The 14822-nt window shown below is 47.7% G+C and overlaps 1 protein-coding gene across 1 annotated transcript in view; it reads left to right on the forward strand.

Moving 5' to 3' along the window:
• Positions 1 to 13590, forward strand: part of FAM169B (Protein) — a 40269-nt gene extending 26679 nt beyond the window's left edge. Inside the window, 3 exon segments of the mRNA XM_032174268.1 lie at positions 1358 to 1540; positions 12058 to 12149; positions 13471 to 13590. Coding sequence (XP_032030159.1) covers positions 1358 to 1540; positions 12058 to 12149; positions 13471 to 13590 — 395 coding nt within the window.
• The last annotated feature ends 1232 nt before the right edge of the window (positions 13591 to 14822 follow it).

A 14822-nucleotide genomic window follows, 5' to 3' on the forward strand; every position in this document is an offset into this window, starting at 1 on the left:
TTATTTAGCTAACAATTCTTTTGCTTGGCATTTTAGGCTGAGCTCAGCTGGGTGGTTTTCTAGTCTAGCTGGGCTTGCTGTGTATCCATGGTAACCTGTCTGTCAGGTGGCTCTGCTGCTTGGGGCTGGCTAGACATTTGCTGGGACCACTGCAGTGCCTGGGCCATATTCCTTTCATGGTAGCAGGTCACCCTGGGCTTGCTTTTATGGTGTGTTGCAGGGATCTGAGAGAGAACACAGGCACACTGGACCCCAGGGGACCTAGGCTTAGAGTGGTGGTGCTGTCACTCTGCCTCATTCTGTTGACCAGAGTGAGTCACAAGGCCAGCTGGAATTAAAGGTGAGGGGAAATTGATCCCATCTCTTGATGGGAGGAGCTTCAAAATCAGATGCAAAGGGGCATGGCCATAGGAAAGAAGTAATTGTGGCCATTTTTGCAAACAGTTCACCATGGCAGTGTGTATCTTTGCAGTTCAGTCTGGCTGATTAGAATCGGAGTCACTTTTGTTTGTTTGTTTGGGAAATTACCCACTTATGAATCTTGGCAGGGACAAATACCACCACTTCCAACAGAAGCTGAAAATGCTCCATATTTGTTTTCTTCTTCCATTGCATCTAGGGCATGGGCACCTGTGCAGTTTAGAGGTGAGGAAGGTGAGCTAGTAGGCCCAGCGTAGAATTGGTGTTCTAGTTAGGGTGATGACAGAGGTGCCTGGCTGAAAGGCCACGTTCTCATTGCAGAAATGGCAACTGTGCTGGTGTTGACTTTGGTTGCAATACAGTTAAGTTGTGGGTAAAAAGGGGGGACGGTGCCAATTGTCACCTCTCTGGCTCTGCTGCAGCAAGGCCATCCATATTTCACGAGAAGCAGGGCCTGGTGCTGCGTCTATTTGGGATTAGTGCATTTTGCTATAATTGGACACGGTGAGCCCTTGCTAGAGTTACTGAAACAAGTGTGTACCCTAGCGATGGGTCAAATTGTCTCTTCAGGTTTCACTTCTGCAGGGAGATGGTTGATGTTGCCAGATACTCCTGGTTGGCTCCAAGGGTCTCACTGAATGGTGTGCAGTGAAGGGAGGAATCTGAGGAGGGTGCTGCCTGAGTGGCCTCACTCTGCCTAGTCTCCCAGGTTTACCTTTCATTTCAGTCCAGTGGTCTTGTATCATGTGAGTTTGTAAAGAAAGCTGATCAGCCAACTGGAGAATGATCTGCTATTTTAGCATCACTTGTTTAGCTTGTGAAACTGACCGTGTTTCCAGGAGGTACCCATAACTGTGGCTGTGCAGGGGCCCTACAGGGTCCTAGTGGGTCAGCCGTGAGCCCAGGGGACAGTGTGTGTCTCTTTCTTTCTTTGCAGGCAGCCTGTGTGGTGATGGCACCGGTGTGTGCTACCTGCTGCCTGTCTTTGACACCGTGTTCATCAGGAGGAAACACTGGCGCCGAGGCTTGGGGACAGCCATGCTGCGGGACTTCTGGGAGACATTCTCAGAGGATGAAGCCCTGGGGGTCGGCTGCCCGTTGTCTCCTACCATGTACCAAGGTAAACCCCCCTTGTGTCGTGCAGAAGCATTTGGGTAACGGTGATGGATAACACATGTGCATTCCGGGGGATTCTGCAGGAGGCTCTGGGGAACCCTCGTGGGCAGATGCAGGCCTTGGCTCGGCGGCATGCACGTGGGGTTTTCCTTCCTCCTGAGAAATCTCTGGTTGCTGCAGCAGAAACCGAGACTTCATGTCTGATCACAAGAAGGGAACTCTCCCAAGCTGGAAAATAATTGGATTCAGAAACAATCACCAACAAATCAACGAGCTCAGAGAGGAGGGAACCCGGAGAGCTGCCGCCAGGCTGCGGGCTGCGGGGCTTTGGAGCGCCTTTGCTCTTTCACTTGACGCCTGTAGTTCCTCACTTTGTCCTTTGAACTAGAAGCCACAGGAGAGCCCAGGGGCTGAAGGGAAGGCAGGGACCGGGTAGAAAGGCAGGCTCTGAATGGGCTCTGCTTTCCAGCGCCTCTGTAGCTCTCTACGCACAAGACGCCTCCCATATTCTTTATCCACGTTTGCCAAAGGAGGATGAAACAGCTCTGATGTGAAACATCACACTCTAAGGTGAAGAGGGTGGGAGGCTCTGGAGAGCATGTCTCTGAGTCCCCTTCTCCCCCATGAAGCACACACACCCTACTTTGTGCCCTGCCCCTGTTCTTGGTGTGCGGCTGTTTTTGAACGCTTAGGATGCAGTTTCTGGTGTCTTTCTGGCTCAAGGGATAGGAGAGAACAGTTAGGAAAGGCAAGGAAGCTTCTGTTGCTGTGAAGTCATAAAGAAAAGCAGGTAAAAACATACTTTTCCTCAAGTGGGTCTGGCTGTTTCTTTGTATTTTCAAACTCTTAGTCTGTTGTTAAAACTCTGAAGAGCCTTGAATTTCTGCAAAGAGCGCTCGAGGCTTCCTGCACCGTGTAGCTCACTTTCAGGTGCAGGAGCGTTCGGGGGCCCAGGCAGCTGGTCCTCTGTCCACACCCATGTCCTTCCAGGCCCCCTCCTCCTCCTTGCTTCAGGTGCAGGCCACCTCAGGGTTTTAGGAGGCTTTGGCAAGGGAGTAGGAGAGAGCTTTTACTCAAAGGAACAGTGGGCTCCAAGGCTAAGGGCTGGCTGCCGAGCCTGGGCCAGTCTTGCTGAGACCCTTTAGGGCCCTGTGATGCCTCTGGTCCTTCCACTGTCTTTGCCTGCAAACAAAGATCTGAACATGCTGATTCTGACTCACGCTGCTTCTCTCTGGGCTTCAGCCACCCAGGTGTGCCCGTCAGGTTTCTGTTGAGTTCACTGATGCCTTCCAACCGGACTGGAGGGACCCCTGCCCTGGGACCCATGCTTTGAGCCTTGTTTCAACTGCATCTCCCTCCAGGGGGGTGAGGACTCCATGGGCCCAAGAGGAGGTGCCCACTTGGCTCATGCTGCTCCTTCTAAACTGGCTCAGGGTGCCAGGACCCCAGGATTCCTGCCAGTGGCCACTGTGGGCCTGAGTGGACCTCATCCCTGGGTCTGTGCTCATGAGGGTGGACCATGCCGCCAGTTTGCACATCCTTAGAGCCCAGGGGTGGCTCTTGGGGGGCTGTGGATGGCGTGTGGGGAGGACGGCCACATTTGTACTCACAGGCCCCTTGAGGTATCGGGGGCTGGGGTGGGAGGAGAAGGGGGTGGACTGCCGGCTGGGGGCCAGCTCGCTTGGTATTGCCACATTCTGGTGCAACACTCCAAGGAGTCCAAGAATTCTAAATTTGAAACGAGCTTCTCCTGTTGTTAGGAAGTTATATTTGTCAAGATAGGAGGGCAGAACGTGTCATATATAGCGCTTTGCTAACTTGGTTTGTACCTTTGGAAGACAGGCGTTCCTCATTTCACTGCTCTTCCCTTGATTGCACTTTGTAGATGCTTCGTGGTTTACATTTTGAAGGCTGTGGCAGCCCTGCTTTGAGCAAGTCTATCAGGGATATTTTTCCAAAAGCATGGTCTCACTTCGTGTCTCTGTGTCATGTTTTGGTAATTTTCACAAGATTTCAAACTTCTTCATTATTATTATATCTGTCATGGTGATCTGTGATCAGTGATATTTGACGTTACTATTGTAATTGTTTTGGGGCACCACAAACCATGCCCGTGTAAGTTAGTGAACTTAATCAATACACGAGCCTGTTGTGATTCTGCTTCTGACCAGCTGTTCCCTCCTTCTCTTCCTATTCCATGAGACACAACAATATTGAAACTAGGCCAGTTAATAACCCTACAGTGGCCTCTGAATGTTCAAGTGAATGGAAGAGTCACATGTCATTCACTTCAAATCAAAAGCTAGAAATGACTAAGCTTAGCGAGGAAGGCATGTCAAAAGCTGAGGAAGGCTGAATGCTAGGTCTCTTGCACCAAACGGTTAACCAAGTTGTGAATGCGAAGGAAGAATTCTTGAAGGGAATGAAAAGTTCGACTCTGGTGAACATACAAATGATAAGGAAGTAAAACAGCCTTATTGCTGATAGGGAGAAAGTTTTAGTGGCCTGGATAGAAGATCAAACCAGCAACAACATTGCCTTAAGTCAAAGTCTAACCCAGAGTAAGGCCCGAACTCTCTTCAATTCTGTGAAGGCTGAGGGATTTGAGGAAGCTGCAGAAGAAAAGTTTGAAGCTAGCAGAGGTTGGCTCGTGAAGTTTAAGGAAAGAAGCTGTCTCCATAACATAGAAGTGCAAGGTGAAGCAGCAAGTGCTGATACAGAAGCTACAGCAAGTTATCTGGAAGCTCTAGCTCAGATCATTGATAAAGTTGGCTACACTACACAACAGATTTTCAATGTAGGTGAAACAGCCTTCTACTAGAAGAACATGTCATCTAGGACTTTCATAGCTAGAAAGGGGAAGTCAACGCCTGGCCTCAAAGCTTCAAAGGACAGGTTGAGTCTCTTATTAGGGGTTGATGTAGCTGGTGGCCTTCAGTTGAAGTCAGTTCTCATTTACTGGTCTGAACATCCTAAGGCCCTCAAGAATTATGCCAAATCTATTCTGTCTGTGCTCTAGAAATGGAACAACGGTGCCTGGATGACAGCATGTCTGTTTATAGTGTGGTTTATTGAATAATTTAAGCCCACAGTTGAGACCTACTGCTCAGAATAAAAGATTACTCTCAAAATATTATTGTTCATTGACAATGCACCTGGTTATCCAAGAGGACTGATGGAGGTGTACAAAGAGATTAATGTTGTTTCCACGCCTACTAACATAATATCCATTCTGCAGCCTGGGGATCAAGGAATAATTTCAGCTTTCGAGTCTTATTTAAGAAATACACTTCCTAAGGTTTCCATAGATAGTGATTCCTCTGATGGTTCTGGGCAAATTACACTGAAAACCTTCTGGAAAGGATTCACCATTCTAGATGCCATTAAGAACACTCGTGATTCATGGAAGGTCAAAATATCCACATTCATAGGAGTTTGGAAGAAGTTGATTCCAACCCTCATGGATCACTTTGAGGGAGGGGTCCAAGACTTCAGCAAAGGAAGTGGCTGCAGATGTGGTGGAAATACAGAGAGAACTAGAATGAAAAGTGGAGCCTGAAGATGGGACTGAACTGCTGCAATCTCATGATTAATCTTGAACAGTTGAGGAGTTGCTTCTTATGGATGAGCAAAGAAAGTGGGTTCTTGAGTTGGAATCTCCTCCTGTTGAAGATGCAGTGGACATTCCTGAAATGACAACAAAGGATTTAGAATATTCCATAAATTAGTTGAGAAAGTAGCAGCAGTAGGGTTTGAGAGGATGGACTCCAATTTTGAAAGAAGTTCTACCGTGGGTAAAATGCTGTCAAACAGCATCACATGCTGCAGAGAAATCTATTGTGAAAGAAAGAATCAATTAGTGGAAGAAACTTCATTGCTGTGTTATTTTAAGAAATTGCCACAGCAACCCCACCCTGAGAAGCCATCAACCTTCAGGCAAGACCCTCCACCAGTACAAAGATTATGGCTTCCTGAAGGCTCAGATGATCGCTAGCATTGTTTAGCATTAAAATATATTTTAATTAAGGTATGTACATTGTATTTTTAAGACAAAATGCTATTGCATGCTTACTAGACTACATAACTTTTACATGTATGCACTAGGAAACCAAAAAATGTGCGTGACTTGCTTTACTGTGATATTTGCTTTATTGTGGTGGTCTGGAACCGAACGCACAGTATCTCCGAGGTCTGCCTGCACTTAGCATTGCACTCTGTAGGTTTCCATCTGTGTTCTTTCCCGGGACCCCCCAAATGTTAAGAAGAGGGTCTAATGGAGTCCTCATGGGCACCTGCAGAACCAGGAGCAGTTTCCCATTCACCTGGATTCGGGACATTGCCATGTGAACATGTTCACCCATGAATGTTGGCATAAAAGTCTGGGAACTTTGAGTGGACTCTGGAATCCAGGAGGGAACAGAGGATAAGCTTGAAGGTTCTTTGGGAGGGAGGAAGGACGGTGCATGAAGAGCGGCCAGGGTGGATGGTGCTGAGGACTGAATTGGGCCCCCCACTCAAATTTATATGTTGAAGCCCTTGGTGTGACCACATTTGGAGATAGGGCCTTTAAAAAGCTAATTAAGGTTGAATGAGTTCCTAAGGGCAGGCCCCTAGTGCAGTATGACTGGTGTCCTTGTAAGAAGAGAGGCACCAGGATGGACCCAAACAGAAACAGCCGTGTGAGGATGCAGGGAGAAAATGGCCACTCATAAGTCAAGGAGAGAAGCCTCAGGAGAAACCAACCCTGGGCCACCTTGATCCTGGACGCCCAGCCTCCATAAGTGTGAGAAACAAATTTCTGTTGTTTAAACCAGTGGTCCCCAACCTTTCTGGCACCAGGGACTGGTTTCATGGAAGACAGTTTTTCCACAGATGGGGCAGGGACAAAAGGTTGGTTTCAGGATGATTCAAGCACATTACATTTATTTATTGTGCACTTTATTTCTATTGTGATTACATTTTAATATATAATTAAATAAGTATACAGCTTACCGTAATGTAGAATCAGTGGGAGCCCTGAGCTTATTTTCTTGCAACTAGATGGTCCCATCTCGGGGTGATGGGAGACAGTGATAGATCATCAGGCATTAGATTCTCATAAGGAGTGTGCAACCTCGCATGCGAAGTTCACAATAGGGTCCACACTCTTACGAGAATCTAATGCTGCCACTGATCTGACAGGAGGCAGAGCTCAGGCGGTAACACAAGCAATGGGAGCAGCTGTAAATACAGATGAAGCTTTGCGCACTCCTCCACCACTCACCTCCTGCTGTGTGTCCCGGCACTAGTCGGTGGCCCAGGGGTTGGAGGCTCCTGGTTTAAGCCACCCGGTCTGCAGCGTTTTGTTAGAGGAGCCCCAGTAAATGAATGCAGATGGGAAGGGTGGAGATGAGAGCTCCTCACTAGGAGGAGCCGGGGAGGTGGACGTGTCCATGGTAGGCAGGTGAAAAAGTGGTTTGAGTGCAGCAGGGATTCCAGCAGAGATCAGAAGGTGGAGGGCTGCTCGAGGACTGGAGTGGGCTGTGTCTGAGACCCAGAGAGCTGGCACAGAGTGAACCAGGGTGAGGTGAGGGACTTCCTGACTCACTCTGCGTTCCCTTCTCCCAGGCTGTAGGCAGTTCCTGCTGGTCTGTCCGGAGGAGCGAGTATGCCTGTGGGAGGTGGAGTCCCGGGGGGCCTGGGGCCAGTGCACCAATATCTGGCTCAAGGTTCAGCTTCACTAGGCAAGGCTTCCAGACTGAGTAGGACTGAAACACTGCACTGTGTCTATTTATTTCTGGTTTCAATACTAGTGTGGATTTACAGTGATCTAATGAGACCCATACAGATGTTATTTCTGTTGTGGCAAGAACAAAGGAGGGATGGGACCTGGGTGGGGACATCTTATCCTCCAACGTTCCCCTCCTGAGTGAAGCACACCTTCCCGTCCTTCTTGCTCAAAAAGATCACCCCCAGTTTAGCAGTTAGGAGCTCCCTGGGACTAAGGGACTCCCCTTTTACAATTAGATAGATTGTTGAAACATATAAGAAGATTGGTTTCCTCTGCCTAGCTGAAGATGAGTTGAAAACACGATTCTGAACAGGTGATGAAAGGTAATGTGTGCACTTGATTGAAAACTCAAAAGAGTTCACTATGACAGGCAAGTCTTGTATCCTCACCTCTGAGGGGACTGCACACGTAATGGCAGCATCACAGAGACAGCGTTCTACAAAACCGCTGCCTGGTCTTTTTCACAGCAGCATAATATGATGTCGTGTGGACGTGATATCATTTATTTCCCTGTTGACAGATGCGCATTGCGTCTTCAGTTTCTGGTTGCTCGAGACAGTGCCCCAGTGGCAGTTTGCCAGCGGGGTTTAGTGGAGGAAGCAGGAGAACAGAGCCTCTGGTGGTGGGTTTCCAGGGGAGGCAGGGGGTGGGAAATCCTTTAATCAGCCAGACGGGAAAGCAGGCTTGCAGTGTCTGGATTTCCAAGTTGCTTTTTTTTGAGACAGAGTCTCGCTCTGTCACCCAGGTTGGAGTGGAGTGGTGCAATCTTGGCTCACTGCAACCTCCCACTCCTGGGTTCAAGTCATTCTCCCGCCTCAGCCACTCGAGTAGCTGGAACTACAGGCATGTGACACCATGCTTGGCAAATTTTTGTATTTTTAGTAGAGATGGGGTTTCACCATATTGGCCAGGCTTGAACTCTCGACCTCAGGTGATTCGCACTCCTTGGCCTCCCAAAATGCTGGGATTACAGGTGTGAGCCACTGCGCCCGACTCCAAGTTGCTTTTTTGACAGTGAACTTTCCACTTCTCACAAGCAGGCAGGCGCTTCTCAGCTCAGTGCTTCTCAGCTCAGCACTAAGAGGTGAGGCCAGGCCAGGGCTGGGGCAGTGGACACCTCCAGGCTTCAGGTGCTGCCATGGGTGAGAGGTGAGGGGGGACAGTTAATTTAAATTAACTGTCCAAAATGAAAGCCCTGGCTCTCCTTCACTCCTGGAGTGGGTGCTCCCGTCAGCATCGAATGCCATTTCTGTGGCTGCAGGTGGCTCATTAGGGGGTTGACAGGCAGCTGAGGTGCCAGGCTTTCTCTCCACGTGGTGACTGATCCACCTTAGGTGTTGACAGGTGAGCGTGCCTTGGAGTTTATTGATGATAATAGTGATTGGTATTGCTTTTATGCTGGAAGGCTTAATGGATCTTTACAGATATTAATGGGGTGACCAGGCACCAGGGAAGGAGGCATGGCAGGGTGGGGCTGTGCTGTGACCCTAATGGAGCAGTTAAGTGACTTGCCCTGTGGCACTGAGTTAGGAATGAAGGGAAGCTGGTCGGGTCCCTGGGCACTGAGCTGTCTAGCCGTGCGGGTTTATGGACACGCTTCACAAATGAGGCTGTGGGGCCTCACACAGCCTCTGCGTTTGGATGTTTCGGTTCCTTGGCTGGGAATGGAAAAAGAAAATGCACTGCATATTGAAATGTGGAAATCGCACAGGCCAGAGGGGTGAGCAGGGACGAGGATGTTTTCTCCTAACTGGGGAGATGGCTCCTCCTGGAGAATCCCACTGGGGCTGTTTCAAGAGCTGGGAGTCGGTGTGGTCTGGGCAGAGGAAACTGAGCTGGAAGTCACATGCCAAACATGTCACTTTAATTCACGCTGAGATTCACCAACTCTCATTTTAAAACAGCAAATGAGGGGACTTGCACAGAGAATGTTCCAGAAGCATGCTTGAGTCTCTTGAAGGAAGAAGGGTTATCATTATAATTAGGATATAATTAGATTACTAAAACTCTTTAATTAAAAAAAAGAATTCCAAGTTATGGTCTTTTCACTGCCTGTATAAATTATGGCTAGTTCCCAGTTTCACCCACACCTTCTTTCCCCTTGAGGGCCCGCAGTCAGGATTTTAATTCACTCAGGAAGGTTTTCAGCCAACCGGCTTCAGCTTGCAGCCATAATGACAGTTAGTGCTGACATCTCAGGTTTTTTTCAAGTTGGTGAGTTGGGGCTGCAAATGTGATCACAGATTAGCTCCGTGCTCTGCAGTTTCTCGTCTGTTTCTCTCTTCATGGAAATCAGCAAGTGTTAGTGGATTAGAACTTCTTACGGGTCACCGAACAACGCAGATTCCGGAACCTTCTCTTCCCTGGGAATCTCAGTAGGCCATTAATTGGATGTCAGTCTTAAATTAGTCAGTGATTCTTAGAGTTGCTTTCTTGACTTGTTCTGTTTTTTCAAGTTTTATCTGTTCTCCCTTCTTTTTCCTGACAGTTATTTTGGAGGTATCCTATAATTTTATGTGCCATAGAAATAGAACTGTAAGCAAGAAGCCCAGTGGAATCAATTGCTTCTTGCTCTAAATAAGGCATGAACATTTCACAACATTTCAAAGGGAAATTAACTTGTGCTCCTTGCAAATGTTTGAAAGACTATTTTTGAAGCAGCCTGATTGGTGGGCCAGGTCTTTAAAAGTTTGTGCGATCTTGGCTGTTGATAACATCTGCAGCTTATAATGGCCCTGAAAATATTTACAGATTATACAGACCTTTTGAGGGAAGGAGTTTGTGGGAAATTTCTTTCTTCCTACACTCAGTTACAGACAAAGCCTTTGAAACTTGACCAATAGGATCATAATTGCATCTGATGTGATTTCCTGGTCAGCCTGAACATGTCTTAAGTTTCTTTACCAGAGAGAGTGAAACCGAATATGTCAACAGTGAAATGTTTTTTTACAAAATTGTTACCGGGATAAGGAAATAATTGACCACTGCTTTAAAAATTATTTTTTTTTCAATCTGTAAGTCATAGTTTTGCTTTCTCCAGCTGAATTCTTAATGGATTCAGTTGTCATCCACGAATACTTTTATTTGCATTTAATTTTTAAGCCAGAAGGATCTTTGCATCAAGAGATGTGAAAAATATGAGATGGGAAGCAGGGGCTACTTTTCTGAAAGTTTGATGCCCAGCAAACTGCAGTTCTGACCTCTTTTTTTCAGTTTGTTCTGGTGATTCATACGTTATAGAGTACAATAGCAACAGCAATTTTGTGGTGGTGCAGTGTGCTGGGAAGTGCTGGGGGCAAAACCACCATACTGGGTGTGTTTTTTTTCTGTCGCATGCTGCTCTTTGACAGGTTGTGTGGCTCCCCTTAGTGGCTATTGTAGTCTACTGCAGCCTTGGATGATAACCTCTGTGATGAGTGCTCTGATACCTCCAGGTGTGCTTCCAAATTAGCGCATTCATTTTTAAAGATTTAATGAACCTCAATTAGGAATGAAACACAAGTAAACATTTGATAGCTCACAACACATAAAAACATTAGGAAAGGTGGAAAATTGATAATGGGTTATCTACTTCATTTTCTCATTCATTCATTCATGTATTCCTTTATACGTCCATTTGCTAACTGTCAATGGGGCATCTACAGATGTGCCAGGCACTGTCCTAGACGTTAGGGATGCAGTAGTGAATAGGGCTGACCTGGCTTCTGAACTCATTTACCAGCTAACTACATACATGGGCACCTACTACTGTGTGATATAAAAACTCTATATGGCCGAGAGAACTAAAGTGTGCTGGTATTTTTAAGTGCCCACAATTAAATTTTGCCAAACCAAATTTTGCTAATTTATACAGTTCTGTAAATAAATTTAAAAAATTTATTTATATAGATAACAACTAAATAATTCATTTGTTCTTTAGTAAACAAAATGTGTTACATAGGTATTTTCAGCTGAAATGCAAAACTGTGTATTTTTTTTAGGGATCTGAACACCACACACACACATATGGATTTGGGGGCGTGGGGTGGGGAGATGCAAAGAGGACAAGAAAGTCATCCCTTTCCAAGTCGGTACTGATTTGGTAGGAGAGGAGGGAGACTCACTGAACGTGGGTGATTATGACCTCTCTTGTGAGCAAAACCACCGGTGAGCAAAAAGAAGGATCCAGGACTAGAACTGGAAATGTGAGTCCATTGAATGCCAGATCGGTGGAAGAACAGATCACGATTCCAGCTCAGCAATGCTTGAATGGAACCATCACTTTCCCTTTCCTGACACCTAGCAGGTATTCCTGTCTTCTGGAAAGCATTGCAGCAAATGGCAAAGTGAAGGTCAAGAAGCTAGAACTGACCCAGCACTTTGGGAGGCTGAGGCAGGAGGATCACTTGAGGTCAGGAGTTCGAGACCAGCCTGACCAACATAGTGATACCCCATCTCTACTAAAAGTACAAAAATTAGCTAGGCATGGTGGCAGGCGTCTGTAATCCCAGCTACTCGGGAGGCTGAGGCAGGAGAATCGCTTGAACCCAGGAGGTGGAGGTTGCAGTGAGCCCAGATGGCACCATGGCACTCCAGCCTGGGCCACAGAGGGAGACTCCATCTCAAAAAAAAAAAAAAAGAGAGATAGAATCGGGTCTTGGCTATCAACATGTTTGCCATGTCCCCAGTGTACTGTTTCCTCTTTTGATTGTCCAGCCCCTTGGGAGCCACCCTCATTTGCTTATCCTCTTTCTCTTGCTTGGGGAGGGCAGCACACCCAGGAAATTCCGAGGACGTGAGCCATCATGCGAGGACTTCTCAGAATGACAGACCCAGACAGTCTGCCCCTGGAGACGGCAGCAAGGTATGGTGATACTGTATCACCCCATGAGCCTCACTTTCCTAGTAATCAGGTTGTCCTTGCTTAGTGAAGCCGTGGTCTGCACCTGCCAGGCAACTTCCTTGACGACTTGGCTGTGGGCTTCTCGTGGCAGCGGGGCCTTGGTCTAGGCTCAGAATCTCTGGGCTATCATGGGAGGGGGGTGTTGCGAGGAGAGGCCTTTGTAATTAGATTTTTTATGGTTCTCTTCTCTAAACTAGACAAGCTCTAACGAAACCAAAATGGAACAGAACACATGGGAATTGGCCGTAACCTTGCATCGTTAAGGAAATATTGAAAAATCTGAATTTCAAATTTTGCCATGGACCAGTGTCTGTCAAGCAGAACAAAAAGCAAGACAAATTTGTCTTTCTTTCCTCCTCCACTGCGAAAACCCAGATTGCTGGGATGGAGTGGAATTAGGTATTAGGTTTTTGTATAATCCAGAGTGACTGTAGAATAGAATCTTGAGGGAATATTAAGAATATTTCTTAGTAGCTTGCTGTCATTCAGTATTTTATAAGATTTTAGATTTTCCTGGTTTTCTTGTGGCTAAACCAGACTCTTGCTCACACAGGGTATTGTGAAAATGTCCATTCTCTGGTGCCAAAGGGTCTTTACTCTCAAATCCCTGAAGAGTCCAAAATTACTTTCAACTCACACTTGCACATCATGGACAAATACTGCTTATTTTGGAAAATATATTGCTCTGAAATAGAAGATTCAACAATGAAAGCATAAAATATCCCAGTAAGAGCTGGATTGTTTTAGAAAGCTGCTTCCTGTCTGACATTAGCGCTAGCCATCTGTTAGATGAGGGCTTTCATTTTCTTTGGTTCACCATGGAAAGATGGTCTAACCTAAGACCCAACAGGCACTGAACAGAGAGCGTTGTACTTGGCCTTTTCTGCTGATCCTTGACTTTTCTTTTAAACCTCTGTTAGAGGAAGCAGAAGTGTCTGGGGTACTGTAACGCCCATGGGTGTGGACCTGGGGGAATTCTGCACAGCTGAGCACGGGGTGCCAGCTTTGAAAGCTGTGCTTCCTTCCCTGCCCTTTCTCTGGTCTCCCCAGGCTGGGCTGTCCTTCAGTTCCTTTCAGTAAATATGTGCTCTTATGCACAAAACCTGATTTCCCCGTGGCTGGCTGGGGCGTTTGAACCTGGCCTATTCTGAATCTCAGCAGGAAGTGCAGGCACAAGCCAGACAGGACACCTCCATGTCCTCAACATCCAGCCCCAGACTGTGCGGGACGACCCCATTGCCATGTTTAATTGGAATGCCTGTGGATTCTTTTCTGACTTCAGGAGAGGATGTGTGGAGAAGAACTGGAAGACACAAAGAATGATCCAGAGTGTGGAGTGGAAAAGGAGGATGCCGGGCTGGCGGGGCAGCCACCAGGCAAGCTTACAAGGCCCAGTCCCTGACGTCTCCAGACACCCATCTGGGCCGGGTCCAGAGGCCTGCCTGGGCACCCAGGATTCGGGTCTGAGACTTGTGTGGCTGGGAGCGTGCCTTCCCCAGGGATCTTTGAGGGGCCAGTGACCCCAGGGGCCCCACCTACCTCTGAGGTGGGCTCGGGCTCTAGAATACCTGAGAACGTGCTGCGCTCAGCATGCGACACCATGCAACAGTGAGGAAATATTTCCCTAAGTTAATTGTTGACAGTTCCTAAACGTTTCAGAAGCCTACTTGTTAAAACTAATGTGGTTTCTGTTTCTCAGGATAAATTGGTGGGACTTCGCTGGAACCACAGGGATGTTTTACTGAATGTATCTCTTTCCTTGTAGAAGTTTAAAGATGCTCAGGAAGGGGCCACACCCATTCCATCTGGGCTGTAGAAACCCATTGGAGGTTTGTGTGTGCCAGCTCTGCTATTGCCGTGAGACCGCGGACACCAAAGAGGTTTGCAGGGGTACACGTGTCCTTCTGGCGAGGCTTCAGCCACATCAGGAGTGCCTTGAGGGCAGGGGCCGTGGCTGGATGGTGCCTACTGTAGGCCTGGGGCTTTCTTCTGGCCTGGTATACAGAAGGTGCTCAGAGAGCTCAGATGGGAAGCATTGGGTAGGAATTTGGGCAGATGGTGCTTCTAGAATATTGGTGGCCTTGAGTGGAAAGGCTTGTGGTAGTAAAAGTAACTAACAATGATAGCCTGGCTCGAACGTAACATTGGCATCCGCCTCAAATACTGATGGAGCCCTGTTTGGTGGGTCGTGTATGGCCACTCCTGGGATGCAGAGACAAGGACCTGCTCTCAGGCCCCAGGTCTGATGGGCGAGGCAGAGTTGTCCCAGGGCAGCCTGCCCTCCTCAAGGGTGGGGCGCAAATCCAGGCTGCTTTAGGGAGCCCAAAGCCTGCTCCCCCAGAGCTGGGGTGGTGCTTTCTCTGCAATTGGGCCCAGCCTTGCTGATTTCAGTAGGATTTTTCCCAGAGAAAGCTGGTCAGGCCCTCTTGAGGCAGATGACCCAAGTTCTTGCCCCTGCTTTTGGGAAAATGCAAATCCAATCCCATTGCCAAAGACGTCCCAAACTGCTCTGTGCTCATCACTGACTTTGGAGAAGCCAGAGGCTTGCTACCGTGGGCCCTGCCGCCTCTGCTCCTTGCCATTGGAGTTCAGCTGCAGGGTTAGCCCTGGGCTGCCTGGTTACTTTGTTAGACA

Source organism: Hylobates moloch, unplaced genomic scaffold, assembly GCF_009828535.3.
Source record: "Hylobates moloch isolate HMO894 unplaced genomic scaffold, HMol_V3 SCAFFOLD_14, whole genome shotgun sequence".
NCBI lineage: Eukaryota > Metazoa > Chordata > Mammalia > Primates > Hylobatidae > Hylobates > Hylobates moloch.